This window comes from Saccopteryx bilineata, chromosome 2 (assembly GCF_036850765.1).
Source record: "Saccopteryx bilineata isolate mSacBil1 chromosome 2, mSacBil1_pri_phased_curated, whole genome shotgun sequence".
In the NCBI taxonomy this organism is placed as follows: domain Eukaryota; kingdom Metazoa; phylum Chordata; class Mammalia; order Chiroptera; family Emballonuridae; genus Saccopteryx; species Saccopteryx bilineata.
Window position 1 is genome coordinate 185032343 of NC_089491.1, and position 23541 is coordinate 185055883.

Genomic DNA, 23541 nt, shown 5'->3' on the forward strand with positions numbered 1-23541 from the left:
TTAATACAACAGATTTTTACTTATTATTTTTATTTTTTTCTTCTTTATTATTCTTTTTTGTTCCTTTTTTCTGGTTCCCTCTTATCCCTCTCATTATTTCTCTTAGTTGACCATCACTTACAAGCAAATCATCTTATGCTTGTCTAAGATTTTCTTCCCTTTTTTTTTTTTTTTTTTTTTTGCATTTAGTAGGTCCCTACTCCCTTTTTTGGCCCCTTGAACTCCTCACCCCAAATCAGGCCCTCGATTATAGGCACGATATTTCCCTGAGGAGGGAAGAGGAGGGAAAGAGAAGAAAGAAAAAAGGGGGAAATAATAAATTATTACTGTTTTTTGGGGGGGGTGTTTTACCTTTTTTTTAATTTTTTTTTTATTTTTTATTTTTTATTTTTTTTTACTTTTTCCTCATTATTAATTCTAATTAGTGCTATCAACAAGACCACCCTCAGATGCCGATAAGAAAGAGGAAATCGAATATTATGGATACAAAAGAAAGAGAGGTAACACAAATAGATGTGGAAAAATCTATGGAGAAAAGACTTAACATATTGGAAGCCTTGGAGATAAATGACAGAGAATTTAAAATAGAAATCTTAAAAATACTCAGAGATATACAAGAAAACACAGAAAGGCAATATAGGGAGATCAGAAAACAACTCAATGAACACAAAGAATATATTACCAAGGAAATTGAAACTATAAAAACAAATCAAACAGAAATGAAAAACTCAATTCACGAGCTGAAAAACGAGGTAACAAGCTTAGCTAACAGAACAGCCCAGATTGAAGATAGGATTAGTGAAATAGAAGACAAACAACTTGAGGCACAACAGAGAGAAGAAGAAAGAGACTCAAAAATAATAAAAAACGAGAAAGCCCTACAGGAATTGTCTGACTCCATCAGAAAGAATAACATAAGAATAATAGGTATATCAGAGGGAGAAGAGAAAGAAAATGGAATGGAGAATATACTCAAACAAATAATAGACGAGAACTTCCCAAGCCTGTGGAAAGAACTAAAGCCTCAAATTCAAGAAGCAAACAGAACACCGAGTTTTCTTAACCCCAACAAACCCACTCCAAGGCACATCATAATAAAGATGACACAAACCAATGACAAAGAAAAAATTCTCAAGGCAGCCAGGGAAAAGAAGAGTACAACATATAAAGGAAGGCCTATTAGATTATCATCAGATTTCTCAGCAGAAACTCTACAAGCTAGAAGAGAGTGGACCCCAATATTTAAAGCCCTGAAAGAGAGGAACTTTCAGCCAAGAATACTATACCCATCAAAGCTATCCTTCAAGTACGAAGGAGATATAAAGACATTCACAAATACAGAAAAGATGAGAGAATTTATCAACAGAAAGCCCCCACTCCAGGAAACATTAAAGGGGGTTTTCCAACCAGATTCAAAGAACAAAAGAAAACAACACCACAAGTAACAGCTCCACCAAGAACACAATAAAACCAAACTTAAACTGTGACAACAAAGGGAAAAAAGGGGGGAGAGGATGGAGATTAACAGTAGCAAAGGACGATGAAGTGCAGAAATACTTATAAGATAGGGTATTACAATGAATATGGTAGGTACCCTTTTCATTACTTAATGGTAACCACCCTTGAAAAAACCACCACAAAAACACTTGACTTAAAAAAGGTAGCAACAGAGGAAAGAAGTATGGAACACAAACAAACAAAAACAAATGATAGAAAAACAAAAGAGAAGAATCAAACTAGATACAAAACTAACAGAAAGCAATTTATAAAATGGCAGTAGGGAACCCACAAGTGTCAATAATTACACTAAATGTAAATGGATTAAACTTACCAATAAAAAGACACAGAGTAGCAGAATGGATTAAAAAAGAAAATCCAACTATATGCTGCCTACAAGAAACACATCTAAGCAACAAGGATAAAAACAAATTCAAAGTGAAAGGCTGGAAAACAATACTCCAAGCAAACAACACCCAAAAAAAGGCAGGTGTAGCAATACTCATATCTAATAATGCTGACTACAAGACAGAAAAATGACTCAGAGACAAAAATGGTCATTTCATAATGATTAAGGGGAACTTGAATCAAGAAGACATAACAATCCTTAATATATATGCACCAAACCAAGGAGCACCAAAATATATAAGACAGCTACTTATTGACCTTAAAACAAAAACTAACAAAAATACAATCATACTTGGAGACCTCAATACACCGCTGACGGCTCTAGATCGGTCATCCAAACAGAGAATCAACAAAGACATAGTGGCCTTAAACAAAATACTAGAACACCTGGATATGATAGACATCTACAGGACACTTCATCCCAAAGTGACAGAGTATACATTTTTCTCTAGTGTACATGGAACATTCTCAAGAATTGACCATATGTTAGGCCACAAAGACAATATCAGCAAATTTAGAAAAATTGAAATTGTACCAAGCATATTTTCTGATCATAAAGCCTTGAAACTAGAATTCAACTGCAAAAAAGAGGGGGAAAAACCCACAAAAATGTGGAAACTAAACAACATACTTCTAAAAAATGAATGGGTCAAAGAAGAAATAAGCGCAGAGATCAAAAGATATATACAGACAAATGAAAATGAAAATACGACATATCAGAATCTCTGGGATGCAGCAAAAGCAGTAATAAGAGGAAAGCTCATATCACTTCAGGCCTATATGAACAAACAAGAGAGAGCCGAAGTAAACCACTTAACTTCACACCTTAAGGAACTAGAAAAAGAAGAACAAAGACAACCCAAAACCAGCCGAAGAAAGGAGATAATAAAAATCAGAGCAGAAATAAATGAAATAGAGAACAGAAAAACTATAGAAAAAATCAATAAAACAAGGAGCTGGTTCTTTGAAAAGATCAACAAAATTGACAAACCCTTGGCAAGACTCACCAAGGAAAAAAGGCACAGGACTCAAATAAATAAAATCCAAAATGAAAGAGGAGAGGATCACCACAGACATCATAGATATACAAAGAATTATTGTAGAATACTATGAAAAATTATATGCCACCAAATACAATAATCTAGAAGAAATGGATAAATTCCTAGAACAATACAACCTTCCTAGACTGAGTCATGAAGAGGCAGAAAGCCTAAACAGACCAATCAGCAGGGAGGAAATAGAAAAAACTATTAAAAACCTCCCCAAAAATAAAAGTCCAGGCCCAGACGGTTATACTAATGAATTCTATCAAACATTCAAAGAAGACTTGGTTCCTATTCTACTCAAAGTCTTCCAAAAAATTGAAGAAGAAGCAATACTTCCAAACACATTCTATGAGGCCAACATAACCCTCATATCAAAACCTGGCAAGGATGGCACAAAGAAAGAAAACTACAGACCAATATCTCTAATGAATACAGATGCTAAAATACTAAACAAAATACTGGCAAACCGAATACAACAACATATTAAAAAAATAATACATCATGATCAAGTGGGATTCATCCCAGAATCTCAAGGATGGTTCAACATACGCAAAACGGTTAACGTAATACACCATATCAACAAAACAAAGAACAAAAACCACATGATCTTATCAATAGATGCAGAAAAGGCTTTTGATAAAATACAACACAATTTTATGTTTAAGACTCTCAACAAAATGGGTATAGAAGGAAAATATCTCAACATGATAAAGGCCATATATGATAAACCATCAGCCAACATCCTATTAAACGGCATAAAACTGAGGACTTTCTACCTTAAATCAGGAACAAGACAGGGTTGTCCACTCTCTCCACTCTTATTCAACGTGGTGCTAGAAGTTCTGGCCAGAGCAATCAGACAAGACAAAGAAATAAAAGGCATCCATATCGGAAAAGAAGAAGTAAAGCTATCACTTTTTGCTGATGATATGATCCTATACATCGAAAACCCGAAGGACTCCACAAAAAGATTATTAGAAACAATAAACCAATACAGTAAGGTCGCAGGATACAAAATTAACATACAAAAGTCCATAGCCTTTCTATATGCCAACAATGAAATATTAGAAAACGAACTCAAAAGAATAATCCCCTTCACAATTGCAACAAAAAAAATAAAATACCTAGGAATAAAGATAACAAAGAACGTAAAGGACCTATATAATGAAAATTACAAAGCATTGTTAAGGGAAATCGAAAAAGATACAATGAGATGGAAAAATATTCCTTGTTCATGGATAGGAAGAATAAATATAATCAAAATGGCCATATTACCCAAAGCAATATACAAATTTAATGCAATTCCCATCAAAATCCCTATGAGATTTTTTAAAGAAATGGAACAAAAAATCATCAGATTTATATGGAACTATAAAAAACCCCGAATAGCCAAAACAATCCTAAGGAAAAAGAATGAAGCTGGGGGCATTACAATACCTGACTTTAAACTATATTATAGGGCCACGATAATCAAAACAGCATGGTATTGGCAAAAAAATAGACACTCAGACCAATGGAACAGAATAGAAAGCCCAGAAATAAAACCACATATATATGGTCAAATAATCTTTGATAAAGGGGCCAACAACACACAATGGAGAAAAGAAAGCCTCTTCAACAAATGGTGTTGGGAAAACTGGAAAGCCACATGCAAAAGAATGAAACTCGACTACAGCCTCTCTCCGTGTACTAAAATTAATTTTAAATGGATCAAAGATCTAAATATAAGACCTGAAACAATAAAGTACATAGAAGAAGACATAGGTACTAAACTCATGGACCTGGGTTTTAAAGAACATTTTATGAACTTGACTCCAATGGCAAGAGAAGTGAAGGCAAAGATAAATGAATGGGACTACATCAGAATAAAAAGTTTTTGCTCAGCGAGAGAAACTGATATCAAAATAAACAGACAGCCAACTAAATGGGAAATGATATTTTCAAACAACAGCTCTGATAAGGGCCTAATATCCAAAATTTACAAAGAACTCATAAAACTCAACAACAAACAAACAAACAATCCAATAAAAAAATGGGAAGAGGACATGAACAGACACTTCTCCCAGAAAGAGATACAAAGGGCCAACAGATATATGAAAAGATGCTCAGCTTCATTAGTTATTAGAGAAATGCAAATCAAAACTACAATGAGATACCACCTCACTCCTGTTAGATTAGCTATTATCAACAAGACGGGTAATAGCAAATGTTGGAGAGGCTGTAGAGAAAAAGGAACCCTCATTCACTGTTGGTGGGACTGTAAAGTAGTACAACCATTATGGAGGAAAGTATGGTGGTTCCTCAAAAAACTGCAAATAGAACTACCTTATGACCCAGCAATCCCTCTACTGGGTATATACCCCAAAACCTCAGAAACATTGATACGTGAAGACACATGTTGCCCCATGTTCATTGCAGCACTGTTCACAGTGGCCAAGACATGGAAACAACCAAAAAGCCCTTCAATAGAAGACTGGATAAAGAAGATGTGGCACATATACACTATGGAATACTACTCAGCCATAAGAAATGATGACATCAGATCATTTACAGCAAAATGGTGGGATCTTGATAACATTATAAGGAGTGAAATAAGTAAATCAGAAAAAAACAAGAACTACATGATTCCATACATTGGTGGAACATAAAAATGAGACTAAGAGACATGGACAAGAGTGTGGTGGTTACCAAGGGTGGGGGGAGGGAGGACATGGGAGGGAGGGAGGGAGAGAGTTAGGGGGAGGGGGAGGGGCACAGAGAACTAGATAGAGGGTGGCGGAGGACAATCTGACTTTGGGCGAGGGGTTTGCAACATAATTTAATGACAAAATAACCTAGACATGTTTTCTTTGAATATATGTACCCTGATTTATTAATGTCATCCCATTACCATTAATAAAAATTTATAAAAAAAAAAAAAAAAAAAAAAAAAAAAAAGCTCAGGAATAATTTTTCCCTTGGAGTAAAATATATTCAATGACATGTGTATGGCCAGTAGCCATGGCCACCATTACAGCCGCCTGGCCCGTGCAGGTTCGCATTTGATTCAGACAGACGGTAATGAAACAACGGAGCCAAGAACTGGTGGGCCATTAGCTTTAATCCTAGCTTGCACCCGGCGGGCAAGAAATACACACAGTGGGAAAACAGTTCCCTTTCCATTCAGGGCTCCCAAAGCCACTGACTTATCTGAGTTTCCTAGAATCAAAGGTTTCTACCTCATCAGCCTTATTCACCTCTGTTCCCCATCTTCTCTCTGCACAAACTCTACACAAACTGGCTTCTCCTTTAACACTCTGCCATCTTGGCTGCTTCTCCTCTCCTCCATGTGGCCTTTCTCTGCTCTCCTCCAGCATGGGCTCCTCTGCCCCACTTTATAGTGTAGAAATCAAAACCTTTAATCTAATATATAAACAAGGAAGTCTCTGATACAAAGTCACTTATCTGAGGCATAATGGGATTCCTCATGAGAGTGCACCACCCCACATCATGCAACAGTCAAGGGTTGGGGAAAAGCTTAGTTTTAAAACTAAGCCTTCGGCTATAATGACTTTGCCAGCTTATAGCCTGTCTCCCATACCCAAAGCGAGCAAACATAAATGTCATATTTACAAACTTATTTGACCCACAACATGCTTAGTTCTTATTAAGTAATTTTCATAAAATTTTGATAATGTGAAATGTTCTTCCCATTTGTATTGATTAAATACATTTTAAGTTTCTTTTATACTATTTTTTTTTCTTAATTCTGTAGTTCTCAAATTGCATTCCTTCGAGTTCAGGGTCCACAAAATATCTCCAGGATAATTTATCTCTTTAATCCTTAAAAATAATCTTAGAGGGCCAAACAATTTCCCTTTTACATATAAGATCACGTAAACTCAGGAGAGTTTAAGTGACTTGCCAAAAGTCAAGGAGTTATTGACCCAGGATCTGAAATCATGTCTATTTGACAACATCTTTGGTGAGCTTCTTGTATCATCTTGTCTTTAAAAACAAAACAACAACAAAAACACATTACTTATGATGAAGACTGAATAAAATAAGTCTTGTTACCCATAGATCTTTTCCTGGAATAAGCTAGTTTGAAGATTTCAAGGGATGACAAAATAAAAATTAATGTAATTTGGAGAATGAGACTTTCTACAGATTAACATAGTTGGTTATTTTCTAGAAAGACTCATATTACATTCATTCATGGAGGATCCTCTTGCCAGGCTATCTGCTCTCTTGAACTTGAATGCATCTTATAGCCAGGAGAGGGGCTTTGAGAATGGCTAGAAGTACTAGAAAGAGTCAAGAATTAAGGGCTCATAAAAATATAGAAAATGTGATTAATGACAGCTTGCAAAGGTCTAGAAACTATTCCTTCACAAATACACTGACAATGCAGCATTTCACTGGTTGTTGTCCTAACAAGAAGCCAGTGAATCTGAAGACAAAGGTCTCTGTTTACTTCGATCTGAAGCTTCACAAAACCACTCTTGTCTTTGGTTTCCCAAGACTGAACACCTTGCAGAGAGTGAATCTGTGTAATAAATACAAAGTCAACATCAAGTCACTGCCCTCTTTTCTTTTCTCTCTTCCCCTGCCTTTCAGCATTTTATCTCAGAAAAATGACAGTAATACTTCAGTAACTTCCTTTACAAATCTCTGTCATCTCCTAAGATGCCATTACATGGACTTTCCCTTGATTTTCAAAGTAGACACTGTCACCAGAGCCTGAAAGAGCATCTAAGATCTGTGAACAGAAGATAGGGTACATTAACATTTCAAGATCCTTTTGAGGCCAAAAGGAGATTTAATTATCTGCTAGAGGCAGGATATTCCTGAATTTCAACTTCCTTCTCCCTAAGAGAACTGACAAACTGCTCTCATTCATTTGTCCCTGGCTGGCCATTCTCTCTTCCTCCTCTCCTTTTTATTTTCTTTCTCTTCTGTATCATTTCATGTAGCAAAATCTCATGAATTTGAAATCCATTAATTCTCTATGTGTGATAAGACAGACAAGGCCTAGTATTTTTTTAACGTTAACTCTGAGAAACATCTTCTAACATACAATGTAGATCAGTGTACTCAGAACCACTGCACATCAGATTTACCTGGAAGGCTGTGTCCCACCTGATTCAGCGGATCTGGGTTGGGGCTCAATAATTTGCATTCCAACCAGTCCCTGGGTTATGGCAATGCTGCTGGCCCTGTGACCACACTTGGACACCTCTGATGTAAATAAACTGGAAAGTAAAGGGGACCAATTAATCCAGTTGGTATAATTGATTTAACTAAAGCAAAACTAAAAGGGTTCATTTACTCGAAGTAAATTAATATCTTGTGGGCAAAACCCAGAGCACTGACAGGGAGCAAAGCGTCTGAGTCCTAGTGTGGTCCTGTGTGAACTTGAGAGAGAACTTGCAACCCACTGGACGTTGGTTATTCTTAAAGAGGCTAAGCCAAGCTGCCCTTTCTAGCTCCAGTATTCTATGACTATATAAAGATACATACTGATAATGTGTTAAAAAATCACTTATTGAAAACTTTCACAACTAGCACCGTAATGAACAGCTGTTCTGCCTTGAAGTGCTATGAATTTGTGAGATTCCATTGTTTATCCCTCATACAGAGAAAAGCTTTACAAATAATTCTGACCCTTCCAGTCATACCTCCAATTCTTCTCTGGTTGCAAACACTTTTTCTGAGACTGGCAGCTGCCTACTTTTATTATTATTATTATTATTATTATTATTACTACTACTACTACTAAGTGAGAGGCAGGGAGGCAGAAAGACAGAATCCTGCATGTGCCCCAACTGGGATCCACTCATCAAGCCCCCTATGGGACAATGCTCTATCTGGGTTGCTCTGTTGCTTGGCAACCAAGCTATTTTAGTGCCTGAGGTGAAGCCATGGAGCCATTCCTCAGTGCCTGGGGCCAACTTGCTCAAATGAGCCATGGCTGAAAGAGGGAGGGGAGAGAGAGAGGAAAGAGAGAGAGAGAGAGAGAGAGAGAGAGAGTATGGAGAGGGGTGGAGAAGCAGATGGTCACTTCTCCTGTGTGCCCTAACCAGGAATCAAACCCGGGACTTCCACACACTGGGCCAATGCTCTTTCGTTGAGCTGACCAGCCAGGGCCGGCAACTACCCACTTTGCATGTGGACACAGGAAGAAGCCTGCCTTTATTCCTCTTTGTAAACTCAAGATACATATTAACTTATTTTTTAAAGATTATGTGCTGAGAGTCTACCTTTCACAAAATCCTGTGCTAGGCCCTGGTGAAGGACAGAGGGATAATCTCCATTCTGGGCCACTGATCAGCCAGACATTGGAGAATGCATGATATTGACCCAGACCATAAAGGACAGGTAGGATTCTGGTAGGGACAGATGACAAAGGGGCAACAACATGGCAGGCACAGAAAGGCATCAATCAGACTCTTCTTGCCCGTCATCCCCAACCCTCCCACCACACATCCCCATCTTAGCACATGTTCAAGCTTTGTCTTTGTCAGGAGCCAAGAGGGCCTCACACACAGAGCTTCGTCTAGCCTTTACTCCAAGCATGGAGTACTGGGCCTGGCATAATTAAACAATTTGCTGACTGAGCATTTGTTGAACTAAACCCGTCTGATTCCACAACACAGTCTTTGTTTGAATAAAACAATTGAACAAGTTTATATGAAAAACAAACTCTCAAGTCTAAAAAAATGTAGGGTTTTTTAAAAATTATTTTTAAAATTAAATTTATTGAAGTGACATTGGTTAATAAAATTATATAGGTTTCAGGGGTTTAATTCTATAAGACAGCATCTGTATATTGTATTGTGTGTTCACCACCCCATGTCAAGTCTCCTTTTCTGTCACCATTTGTCCCCCATTTATCATTAAAGTCTTGAATGGCCAGCTGATGAGTTTGGACTTCATCTGGAGGATAACTGGGACTTAGCAGGTTTCTGAGAAGACATGTTGATCTGACATTGTTTTATAAGATGGGCTAAAAACAAGGACTGTTTCAGATCTTATGTTTAGGTCTTTGATCTAGATAAAAATGTAGTGGTTAACAAGGAGAGGGAGATGTTAGGTAGGGTGAGGGGGTGGGGGAAGGGCGTAAAGAGGGACAAATATAAGGTGACAGAAAATGATTTGACTTTGAGTGATGGGTATACAACATAATTGACTATTCAAATGATGTAGTGATGTTTACCTGAAATCTATGTACACTTGTTGATCAATGTCACCCTGTTAAATTTAATTTTCTAAATAATAATAATAATAGAAAAGGTGCTGTTTGAGAGGCAATGCAAATTAAAGGCCACTGCATCTACATGAGAAAAATAATAAAGGCATGAACCTGGATGGGGTCAGAACAGAAAGGAAGTTCTTGCCTCAAACAGATGGGTCTGAAATCCTGTCACATCACCCTTTCCCAATAAAGAAAACATGAAAGATATGTTTCTTGGTGAGATGTTATGATTAAGGTGTTTCAGAAACTTTTTTAGAATATCAACTCTAGAACCTTTCTCAAAATTCTGTACCTATGGCAGAATATTGGTCAGAGTTCTTGTACTCAAGTACTGAAACTATGGGCCATAAATTCCTGGGAATGAGAAAGTGGCTCTCAGTGTGCCAGCATGAGGACAGAAATGACCCTGGCAGTGTGGCAGAGGTCTTCACGTTCCTCAAGTTTCCAAAATATTAGAACTAATACCCATTTACAAGCAACAGTGAGGCTATAAGAACAAAGTAAATGTCACCATAAGCAAAAAAAATAACATAAATTAGGTCAATGCAATAACAAAACAGCACCAATTTCTGCAAGTCAGTAGAAGAGAAAAATATGATTAGAATAATGAAAGCAGACATAGGAGATAGAACAATCAATTGTAGTATGTGGGCCTTGTTTAAATCTTGACTTGAGCAAACTAACTATTAAAAGACACTTTTAAAAATGACAATCAAAACAATGTGAATGGGTACTGACTATTCAATGATGCCAAAGAATTATGTCAAATATGATAATAGCATTGTTTATTGGTAGGTAAGAAAGTAGCAATATTTTCTAGAATGCACACTAGTGATATGAAATTCAATGAAATCATGCCTCTTTCTGATTCAAAATTAAGAGAAAAATGGTATAAATGAATCAAACATGATAATTTTGATAACACTGACTGATTGATGGCACTGCTGTATATTATACTATTCTTTCTCCTTTTGTGTGTGTTTTAAGAAATTCATAATAAAACATTGTTTTGAAAAGATAAAGCTGATTTGCAAAATGTTTCCTGTGTACTTTAATGGCAATAATGAAGGAATGCTATCTTAGAACTTCAATTACAAAAAAACCCCACCAAAACCAAATTGTTATATAAAAGAAATTGAACATGTCTATTATCCAGGATTGATCATATAGCTTTGACTGTCCACTAAGATTTCAAGTCCAACTACATACTCCCACACTCAGTAAATGTGTTGAGCTGGACAGTGTGGGTCTTGGAGCACCAACAACATGATAGAACGGGCGAACAGGTGGGGGCTGTACTTGTACTACAATATCATTTCAGTCCTTCAGAAACATTTCTGTCTCAAAAGACTATGAGTGAGATCAGTTAACTGATTCACTAAATAACGAATTTTCACTGAGGCCTCAGTATGGATAAGGTCTTCCACAAAGTTCTGTGGAGAATATAGAGATAAATATAAAAAGACAATTTAAAAGATTTTTAGAATTTAGTACGTTCAGTACTAAGATGCCACAAGGCAGTGTTAGGCTGAATAGCCAATGGAAGAGCAATTGAATTTAGAACAACGTTCATTCATTCATTCTGTCAGTAATCAAATATTTACTGAAGTCCCCCTTTACTCCAAGTATTGTGCTAACTGCTAGAGGAAAAACAGGCATGCCTCTGTCCTCACACAGCTGACAGTCCACAGGGCAGACAGGTGTTATGCAACAAGCACACCCAGAAATATAGTTACAAAATAGGAAGTGCTACGAAAGCCACTGCAAGAGAGACCAAGGGGAGACACATCTGTCACTGTGAGGTCAGTGCAGGACTGAACAGCAAAGCTGAGACCTGGAGGTAATGATGTAAGGACACCAGCAAAGAAGGCATCAAGAAGAGAACGGGGTTGTAGGAAGTATATCAGTGGGAAGAAAGCTCACATCCCTCTGGTGTCCTCAGGGTTCTCTGGTTCAGCCCAAGCATGGTACTTCCCTCTGCAGAAGCCGGTGCCCTCACCCAGCTCGCCTCCCTGCAGAGCACCCGCTGCCTCTTCATATAATAACAAACATATTTATATGTGTTTCCTGTCTGTCTTCTCCACTACAATTAAGTCAACACAAGGTGAGACATTTGTTTTGTTCTTATTGTATCCTCACTTTCTAGCTTAAGCTCAGTACTCAATAAATATTTGTTGCATTAAGGAGTAAGGAAGCATTAAGACATAGAAGGCAGTGAGTTTTCTCCAGTTTAGAACCCCTTCATTCAACTAAAGATTGGACATCAAGCCTACTGAGAAAGCTGTTTCTACAACCAGGCAGGACGCCCACAAATAAAGCACCGGCATGTTCAGATGGACAGCACAGTCCCTCCATGGAGAACCTGACTGGTGGTATGTTGAGAATGTCTGCCTTATAAAACCTTTATAGTGGGGTTTGTCAAAATGCAGGCTGCAGCCCACTGCTCAACCATGAAAAAAACCATTATCGGGGGTGCTAACGGGGCGATTGCAACAGAACAGAAGGGGAACCTGGGGAAGACCAGACAGCAGTGTGATGGCACCCTGCACAACAAGGGCTAGCACCGTGTCACACACCTTGCTTTCAAGTCTCTTTGTCTACAGATGTGTTTATGTACTTGCTCTGAGTCATTACGCAAAGTGTGCTTCTTACTGTGTACTGTGGTCTGAAAGTTCCTCACCACTGTGGGAATAGCTATCGCATGCAGATTCCATCTGGGCATTAGGCTCAGGCCTACCTCAATAGCAAACCCAGCTTCTTGACTTATTTTATTAGAACTACTTTTGAGTCAGTCATTGGGGCGAGAGAACAGGTTTAAACAAAAGTTTTTGGTCCTGGCTGGCTGGCTCAGTGGTAAAGTATCAGCCTAGCATGTGGATGTCCTGGGTTCGATTTCTGGTCAAGGTACACAGGAAAGCAACCATCTGTTTCTGCACTCCTTGCCCTCCACTCCTCTCTCTCTCTCTCTCTCTCTCTTCCCCTGCAGCAGTCATGGCTCAACTGGTTTGAGCACATTGGCCCCAGGCACTGAGGATGGCTCCGTGAAGCCTCTACCTCGGGTGCTAAAAATAGCTCATTTGCTAAAAATAGCTCATTTGCAAGCAGGGCTCCAGAAGGGGGCTGTCTGGTGGGGGTGCATGTGAGAGTTTGTCTCTCTACCTCCTGTCCTCTCACTTGGAAAAGAAGAAAAAAAGAGTTTTTGCAGCTGTTTTAGTGGGCACATTACACAACCTAAAGGCACAATGAAGACAGTGTAGGCTGTATGTATGGGGACTGCCACCAGAGAGCAGTGAGTGCCAAAAGCTGCTCTAGTTTGACAAGTAAAGGTCACAAACCAAAGTTTTAGCTGTTCCCTCCAGGAACCCCTTGGAGATAACACGCTGAGGAAAGTGACCTGAAAGAGAGTCTGACTCTAGATGTATCTTTGTTAATATAATATACATATCATAAAGTAATATACACAACAATATGCATTTATTACAAATATATACACATACATGTGTAATAATAAACACATTCATATGTATAATATATATATCATATATATGCATTAGATAATATATACGGTAACACAAGATAGGTTTCCAGCATCTACTGTGAGGAAAAGACTTCAGTGCAGGGTATACAGAGGCTCTATAAACATTTGTTAATAAATTAAGAAATAATAAGTAAAATCCTTTAGTCAGATTAGTTTTTTGTCAACATCAAAATATTTATTAAATTCTTGGTTTCTATGTGCTTAGTTATCTAGATGCCAGCTCACATAATAATGGCTGATAGAGACTTTATTCCTAGACAAATAGAATGGTATGGTATTATATGTAAATATCTAATAGCTTCATGAGAGACAGTTCAGTAAAATAATTAACAAGTAATTAAGTCTCCCAAATCATTAATTAAAAAAAATGTTTTTCCTCTGCTAGAATAATATATTGTGCTTTACCATTTACAAAATAACTTCTACCTTCATTAAATAGAAAACTAAACAGTCAATATCCAAGATACATGTAATGAGCCCTGCGCCACGGCACTTTCCTCTCCTTACTTTTGGAACCCGTGTACAATGTGCCTCTGGCTGTGCTAGAACTAATGTAACCAAGCTACTCCTTGGATAAAGAGCATGCAGTGAAATGCAGTTTGGGTCCATTTAATGTTGTTTGACATATGGTACCCTGATTTTAAAATCATAAGCAAAAAAAAGAACATTTTATTCTCCTTTGGAGAAGTCTAAGGCAGAAGGAAACATTAAGCTGCTTTGACCAATTTCAATGTTTCAAACAACACAAATAAGCATATTTACATTACTTTTAAGAATAAATCAAGTATAAATCCAACCTGTGTTCTGATACTAAATGTGATACTGAACGGTATTAACTATTTTCCAAACACATACTAGCTATTTTTACTGTTTACTAACTTTATAGAACAATCCTGCTGAATCTTTTAGTGAAACTTCAGTGCCCAGAAAAATTCCATTACATCGTAGCTTGTTGTTCCATAAACTCATGTATGAAAATTAGTAAATCTTACCCCTGAATTACTGCAACCCCAAACAGAAAACTTACAGGGTAGTAGTCTTCCTGTCTCTGAACAGCAACATTTTAAGTAATAGCTCTCCTCCACTCCATCCATTGAAGCTTTTGGGAGAACCCTCCCTCCACTCAGCAGTTACCCCTACACAGATATACACACACAGACACACACAGACTCACATACCTACCAAGCCTTTTGATGAAGCTGATCACACAGGATCGTCTCCAACACATTGCTGTAATCTCCATGAGCCTGAAAGGAGCCCACACTAACAGCCTGTAACTGTCTCACAGACTCTGCTCCCAAGCCAGAGAGACATAATGACGGGTTCCATGGTCCCGCGGCTCCCTGCCACCGAGTGTCTCAACCACAAGATAGGGCTCTTTTATTTTGGACCCAAGGTGTATTTTTAGTCATGTGCTGAAGACCTACAGTAGAAGACAAACTAAAATGGGCCTTCTGTTCAGGGTGGAGAGTTCACACCAATGGGACAATTTTTAGCTGCACAGTAAGACAGTGACCTACAACTCGCAGAGTGCTCGTGTGTCTATATTTATCCACAAGAACATGCGATGCTGACAGATGAGAGAAGCTGCTCTAAGCCCTCCCAGGCCTGAGCTGGACCCACAGAGCTTGTCACACACAGTCCACACACGCTGGACACACACGTGCGGCCTCAGATTTAACCCCAGCAGCCGTGCTCCTGTGACCCAAGATAGAAGAGCAGAGATTACACAGGCTGGGTGGCAAACCGTTGCTTTGGGGACAAGGAGCTCTTGACCACAAGTACAAACTGCTTGAAACAGCTTCAGTCCTTACAGCCAAACCAGCAGCCCAGAGCCTCCATCCAAAGCCAAGAGTCAGTGAGAAACCTAGACCTTCACGGAAAATCAGATGCCTGCCCGAACATCTGCTGACATACTAGTAAAGGGAAGTGACTGTGTTTAAGTCTACAGCTACGTCAGGGGTCTCAAACTCGCGGCACCCGGGCCGCATGCGGCCTGCCGAACAATTTTGTGCGGCCCGCAAGACTAATCCACGAAGTTCAAAATATTTTGGATAAAATTAAGTAAGCCTAGGGGCCTACTTGTATTTTTCATTTCTCTAGCATCCTAGCTAGATATTAGCTTAGTTAACAGCAGTTGTGATGCGAACTACAGTTTCTGGTCGTTTTGTGACATTGAGTAAACTGCATGTACGATTGTGCTTGTTGTACTGATTTTTTTTTGTTTTTAACTGCAGTGAGGAAAGTGTTGTGTAACAGTTGCCTTTTGTAGACCTAGTGCGGCCCACCAAATGTCTGTGATCTTGCTCTGCGGCCCACATGCTGAGTTGAGTTTGAGACCCCTGAGCTACGTTATTTTAAAAGGCACAGCCTAAATCGACTTGTTAAAAACTTAATTGATAAAACCAAGAAGGAGCTGATGTTGGCAAATGTTACATGTTCCACCTTCAAAAGAAAACAGGGTTAGGCTGGTGAAGAGATAGAGAAGGAAAATGCAGAGTTACCTAAATGCACAGGACAAGTGTGACTAATTCATCTTGCAATGGCATTACTTCTGACAAGGATTTCATGATGGTCAATGAAAATTCATTTCTTCACTAATAAAGCTGTGAAGAGCACAAAGCCCAAGTAGTTTTCTATTCTTGTTTTACTTGGCATCATCAAAGATTTTATTTAGCAAATACAGGTTGGAATTCTAAAACAGCATGATGTGAAGTGACTGGTGAACTAACATTTCACAGGAAGGAAAGAAGTGTCCAAATTAACAAGAGTACTTAAAGTGATTTAGGCAAGCTAAGTGCCAGCAGACTCCCCAGGGTACCACCTTGTCTTACATATTCAGGGTTTATGACGCCTTTTTAAAAGAGTTGCCTGAGGTGCCACTTAGTTTATGTTTTAGCAAAAGTGGTCAAAATGGTGATACTGTACTCGTGTGCCTGTGGAGGTTTCTGCATATTGAGTAACAAGGCTTCTTTTTGATTCTCCCCCTTCTGTATCTAAAGGGGAATTGAGACTCCACTGAAAACCTGCACTTTCTTAGCTGCAGGTCTCCAGTGCTATTATTAGACCAACCTTTCAGTGAATCTGACTGTCATCCCAGGTTCGATTCCTGGCCAGGGCACACAGGAGAAGTGCCCATCTGCTTCTCCACCCCTCCCTCTCTCCTTCCTCTCTGTCTCTCTCTTCCCCTCCCACAGCCGAGGCTCCATTGGAGCAAAGTTGGCCTGAGCGCTGAGGATGTCTCCATGGCCTCTGCCTCAGGTGCTAGAATGGCCCTGGTTGCAACAGAGCAACGCCCCAGATGGGCAGAGCATTGCCCCCTGGTGGGCATGCCGGGTGGATCCCGGTCGGGCGCATGCGGGAGTCTGTCTGACTGCCTCTCCGTTTCCAACTTCAGAAAAATACAAAAAAAACAAAACAAAAAACTTTCTATATAACTTAGATGTACAGAAAACAATTTCTGTGAATGAACATGGAAGGTCATTAAGAAAAGCCACAATGTTGCATACTCATGAATTAGTAAATATCTATAGTCATTTATATTTACAGATAACTGATAAAAAATACTGATTTGCTGATTCAATAAGTGAACATTTATTAACCACTTCAAAAAGTATCTGGCTGGGTGAGACTGAGCGGTGGTTACCTCTGTCCTACTTGAAAACTGAGAAAATTAAAGTAACTTATTCAAGATCACATAGCCAATAGATGCCAGAAAAAGGGGCTCCACTGCCACATTTGTGGCTCAGAAATGTTGTTCTGCCTGCTATGCCAGATTTTCTCCTAGACATTAAGGAGCAAAGACACCATGATAATAAATGCTCGTAAGAAATGCTTCTGCATGACTCCCAAATCCATATAAATCCCAAAATATAAAATTGACTAGGGAACATATTTTTAAACATCTTAGTACTCCCTTAGCACGGTCTGTACTACCCACATTACAAGTGATTACTCACTGATTTGTGATAGCTATTGTGCCGACATCATCTTTCTTATCCTGGCATCTCCTGCAGTGCTTTGCACACCGTGGGTTCTCAACGAATATTTGTTGATTTGGTCAATCTTTAATTTTTTAAATTCACTTAAGAGAGGGGGGAAAGAGAGAGAAGGGGAGAGGAGCAGAAAGCATCAACTTCCATATGTGCCTTGACCAGGCAAGCCTGGGGCTTTGAACTGGCGACCTCAGCATTGTAGGTCCGTCCACTGCGCCACCACAGGTCAGGCCATCTTTAACTTTTTAAAACCACATTTGTGTGGGAAGAAAGTTGGTAAACTGTGTGAAAAGTTGGGACTTCCTAAGGCAGATCTGCATTAGGCACACCTATTTCAGTTTATCCTATTCCCACAGCATTAACGTTGTCATTGTGTGCACAGAGACTTAACACCCACCTGAAAACTCAGCAGTAAGTCACACGCTGGGGAAAATGGGCTCCGTGGATAAGCAGAAAGCTAACCTGAGAGTGAGTGTGTGAGTTTTGGTTCTGGAATCCCCTCCCACCTGCTCTGACCAGCCTCCGCACCAATCCTTTCTCTGCTGCTTCCACACACACTCTGTGTTCACATGCCTTTCCCTCCTGATTCTGAACACATTGGCTCTTTCAAAGACCTTTTCAAAATTCTACTTGTACCATAAAACCTTTCTTAACCAAATAAGAGGCAAATGGTATTTTGCTCACCCAACTACATCTTGGGATGCAATCATCTTGAAATCCCAAATTGAAAGGGATGAAATATTTAAATCTGTACCCATATGGATAAAGTTTTCTTACTGCATAATCTTTCAATTTGAGTTATCTCTAGTCTCAATTCTATTTCTATAAGTTCATCCACTTGAATAACCCTCAGTTAGTTATTTTTTTAGTTTGTCCACATGATGACATGTCTTCCTGAAATACTATATATATATATGTACAGAATATAATAATCTTAAATTCCTTCATTTTGCAATATTCATCCAGAGAACTGAGAATGTACAGCACAGTACCGGTGTACGGTTTACAACCTGTTGCTCTATTTTGACAAGTTAGGTGAGTCTGCCTTACTTTCTTATGTGATGACATTTCATCTGCTATTACTATTCACTGTTAGCAGAACATTTGGTGGCATGTGGAGTAGTTTCTGCCAAGCCCTGGCAGCTCTGAAGGGCAGAAAGGAGGCACTGGGAGATTCTGATTCAAGCAGCCTAATGGCATGGAGTTTGAATTGGCATAAAAACTTAAAAAACATGTCACTGTCTAGCACCTAAGACTAAGAGAAATGTCCTCCCAGAGGGGTTTGTGCATGTGTACACAGCCGGAATGAACACGACTCTCCCTGGAAGGTAGAAAGAAAAGTAAAATGCCTGTCTGTCATAGCAAGACAAAACCATGGATGGCTGTGAATACAATAGAAAGCAGCTAACAGAGATCACTTTGGACCCATTTTTTTAGAAAGTGGTATCTTTCAGATGTTTCATGATCCATCTGTTTTCTGTGAAAATTATACTATGTGTTTCTGGAAGAATTCCATATGTAAAAATTGGTTAGACAACATAGATGAATTGAATATGATTCCAAAGTATTCCAGCAGGCTAGGCAATATCCACTGGACATTTATTTGTACATTTTAATGATTCAAGATCATCTGGTCATCTAAAATTTATATTTTATAGAAAAATGAAACAAAACAAAACCTCTGTGACTCTATAACCTGGGAATAAGCATGGAACAAATTCACCAGAGTCTCTACACAGCAGCAGTAAAAGCCTCTACATTATTCTGCTGCAATAAAATCTCTGAGTATTGTCAAGAGAACACTCTAACATCACCTTTTAACCTCAACACAAATATCTTGTTTAAAGAGCACAGTTTCTATTCAACATATAGTTTCAAAACACTATTCCTTAGGCTCTGTCTCGCTCCTTTGAAGCATCTCACATGAGCTAAATAACCACATGTGGTTTTTTTTTATCAAGCATTAAAGGACAGGTTGGATTTAGGGAAGATAACAAAATCCTGGAAATTCTATCTCAGACAATATGCTTAAACCTGTTCCCTCTTCTCTAATACCTGTATTCTGGCCTTACTTTGAGTCCTTCTTATCTCTTAGTTGGTTTATCATTTCAATGATTCTCACTACCTCCATTTTCAGCAAGACTCCCAGAATCAGGTGAGAGCTGATCATGTGGCTCCTTGCTTAAAAGCCCAAGGGGCCTGCCTGACGCTCTCAGGAGAAAGCCTGGACCCTTCAGCAGGTCCTTCAGTGCTCCCTACAATCTGACCCAACTTGTCTGTGCATGCCATCTGTAACTCTCCTTCTGGGACCCTGGGATCCAGCTGTCTCTCCCTGAACCTGTCATTTTCACACACCCCTAGATTTACTAATGCTTTGCCTTCTGCCCTCTCCCCTCTGGTCTGTAGTACTCCTTGAGTTCAAATGTCACAGCCTCTGGGAACCTTTACCTCAGCCTCTTCCCTCCCATGGTGATGCACTTCCTCCTCTGGGTGGCAATGGCCCTAATTCCAAGCACAATGCCCGGTGCAAGCAGAACATGTATTTAATAAGCAGTTTTGTCCCCTGTAACTGCCCTGTGTCTCCCGCTCAGCAAAGCAGGCCGTTATTGGTGGAACAACACAGAAGGTGGGAGCTAAGCCCACGGACTCAAAATGTTCTCTACTCACCTCGGTGCCCTACACTAGTAGGCATCTAGTAATTTATAAGAAGGGAAGGGGGTTGGTGCTATTGATTCATTCTCAGGATGTCCTGAAGCCAATTCAGGTGTGTCCAGTTTGGGTTGACACTGAGTACATCCACCTTAACCATCATGATAAAATCTTTGGGTTCAGAACTTTTGTTCTAGGAAGGCAACATGTTAGTTTCTCCAAATATAAAACAGCAGCATCCTGCACATGGAAAAAGACCTTGATCAGTAAAGAATTAAATTAACTCAGTAATTTCACTGAGAATGATTTTCTTCCTATTTGGTAAAAGTGGTTGGATGACTTAAAAGTAAAGTTAATTAGATCCAGGTAATTTAAATGACATTTAGATAAATGCAGAAATAAGTTAAAAATTTTACAGAGAGCAGTCTGACACTGATTAAAAATAAAACACAAACAAACAAAAAACTCCATCACAGAAACATTCTCTCAAGTTGGCTGATCATTATATAAATAAAAAATTATTTCCCCCTAACTTCATTTGAGTTTCCTGGACACATCTTCCCAGGGTTCGGTGAGCACAACGGTGAAATTTAACTTGTGAAATCCACTCAAAGAAAACAGGTGAGAGTCACAGAATGAAAGGAGATTTATCACAAGATTAGATGTTGTGTTACTGCTTGGAGTAAAAGACAGAAAAAAACCCAAAATACAACACATTGCTATTGTTTGCTGGGGGGTTATCCACCGACAGGATAAATGCAGGTTAAGTTTGGCCATAAAGCTGCCACACCCATCCAGATAATTTTATTCACTCCATCAACATTTAAAAGTGAATTCACAAGAGCCAGTATGTCCTGTACTGTGATGTGTGCTGGGGAGTAAAAAAAGAACAGACCTTGAATGCTAGCCCAGGAGGGACTTATACTGGCCAAGTGCACTTCACAACAATGTTGCTGTTGTGACAGTGGAAGTATGTAGACAGAATAGGGGAAATGGGCAGTCAGAGAACACTGCATCCTAAAGGTGACACTTGAACTCATACTTGGGAGAGGAGTTAGACTCAGGTTCAAAAAACACATGCTTCATGTTTAATTCATGTGACACCTGCTGGAAATGTTACCACAGTAGCATATCTTCTTGGGTAGCTCTGTTATCCGTCACTCTACAAACTGTGAATGTGAGAGAAAGGTATTGGACCTGGGATATCTTCTAATGGTTTACTTTCTGAAGTTCCAGAAACATACCTCTTGACCAAAATGTCCACGATAGGGAGTGGTAAAGACAATAGGGAGTGGTAAAGATAAAATCGCCAAGCTCTGTGACAATAATATCACAGAGACTCCAGGATTCTTCCATTCCTGGTCACATTGTCTTGGTAATGGGTAGGCATGATAATACCATTAGCTCATAGAGGAATTTAGAAAAGCATTAAATAGATAAATTAATAATAGTGGCTACCACTCATTAAGCAATTGCTAGAGTGAGGCTGTATACTGTACATTTCATAAACATTAACTAGTTGTCATGGATCTATGGGTAGGTACATACACGTAAACACATACACATTATTTATTTATAAAGATATATATTGATACTTTCTTACAGAATCAGTTTAAGTACTCTGCTCAAGGTTACATAGAAAGTAAGTTGCTGAAACAAAGCACATGTTCATAACTATCCCAAATCACATGGAAAAAGTAAATCACACACGCCCAAATAAACTCTTCCCATAGTATGTACTGTAATGAAAGTAAATTACTTCAGTGGTCAAAAAGTATAAGAATTAAAAAAGACAACAGCAAAGCAAAACATCATGGCTCCTCCATGTGGAGAAGGATCCAAATCCAAGAACCAGAGGTGTGCTGTCCCCCAGCATGGGAACTGACCCTCTCCTCACAGGGAACAGCGGAGAACAAGGTTTGCACTATTAGTCTCTTCCTTGGGCCCTGACCAGTGTTGCACCACTTCCCACTGCAGCAGGGCTCAGTAAAGAGTGGGATTCACTTCTGTCTCCGTCAAGAAAAATAAAAGCAAATAACCCAAATGGGATGATTTTCCTGGTTCACTTTTGCAGACGTAATTAAGTTTCCACTTGAAGTGGAGAAGACAGAGACCTGGACTGAAGCTCTGAGCACATATGACTTGCCAGACCCAGCACTGCGAGGCATGGCTATGTCTCTGTCATTAACCTAACACTGTCTATAAAGAACATTCTAACCCTCTTTCCATCAGGTGGGTCAACACAGAAACTTCATGAAAACTAAAGAAAGCAGACAAGTCATCATCTTTCAGTATAAAACAGACCCAATCAGATGCAGGTTGAAAAGGGGAGGGATGGTCTAGGAACAGTATCAACAATTGATCTCCTTTTCCCAGGGCCCGAAGAGCATTTCTATTCTCCTGGCCCAAGAAATCACAGTCTCTTAGTCACCCCTATAACAAAGACCTTGTTGGCAAAACAATATGATAGTGAGTGAGCTCACTGGGCTAGTTTGATGACTTATTTTGTGTATAAGGGACACGTGAGAATCATTGAGTGCGCCTTTCTTCACTAAAGTGTGTATACTTCTTTACTAGTTAGATTCTCTGCCTAAGCTCATGTGTTTTAATCAGATAATTATACTTACCTCTCAGTCTTTGACTTAACTTTAGGCAAAACTTTTTCTTAATTCCTGCATCAGGTCCATCCAGGCTCCTTACATCTCAGCAGCACGAAAAAGCACACAATAGCATATGATACTCCTTTACCTTCAAGTACATCTCTAGTACAACAATAATATGCCCACACCACCCCTGGTCATGACCATGATTCCAGACTGTGGGTCAGGGACTGCGTTCATTTCTGCATTCTGCAGAACTCTCAAACCTACCAACACAAATGGTTTGGCTACACAGGGTCAATAAAATGAATTCAGAAGATGACTTTCTGTTCATAATGGTATCTTAATTATTCAACATGTTTGTGACCATCAGCATCAAAAGCACTTGTTATAGATCCAGTGTAGGAAAAACCACTCTCAGTGCCAACACACAATCACAAGAGCAAAGGTGGAGATCGTGCTCAAGGCTGTGGTCAGGGACAGACTGTCCTGGAAGGTGGTGGCAGCAGAGAGGCCAGCAAGGAAGAGCTTTGACTACTCCAGCTGGGAGGTGATGAAAACCTGGAATCAG

The 23541-nt window shown here is 39.2% G+C and overlaps 1 protein-coding gene across 13 annotated transcripts in view; it reads right to left on the reverse strand.

Moving 5' to 3' along the window:
* The window catches only part of FRY (FRY microtubule binding protein), a 620873-nt gene that overhangs the window by 330335 nt on the left and 266997 nt on the right, over positions 1–23541 (reverse strand). Inside the window, exons 1-2 of one of the 13 annotated variants that reach the window (XM_066258902.1) lie at positions 14909–15165; positions 8073–8185 (exon numbers count right to left, since the gene is read on the reverse strand). The exons of 7 other annotated variants lie outside the window; for them this stretch is intronic. In XM_066258902.1, the coding sequence (XP_066114999.1) occupies positions 8073–8112 (40 nt within the window). In that variant the 5' untranslated portion in view covers positions 8113–8185; positions 14909–15165. Of the gene's footprint in view, positions 1–8053; positions 8186–14753; positions 14779–14904; positions 15166–23541 lie in introns of those variants that run through there. 5 more of the 13 variants (XM_066258896.1, XM_066258903.1, XM_066258898.1 and 2 more) reach the window with 5 other exon arrangements.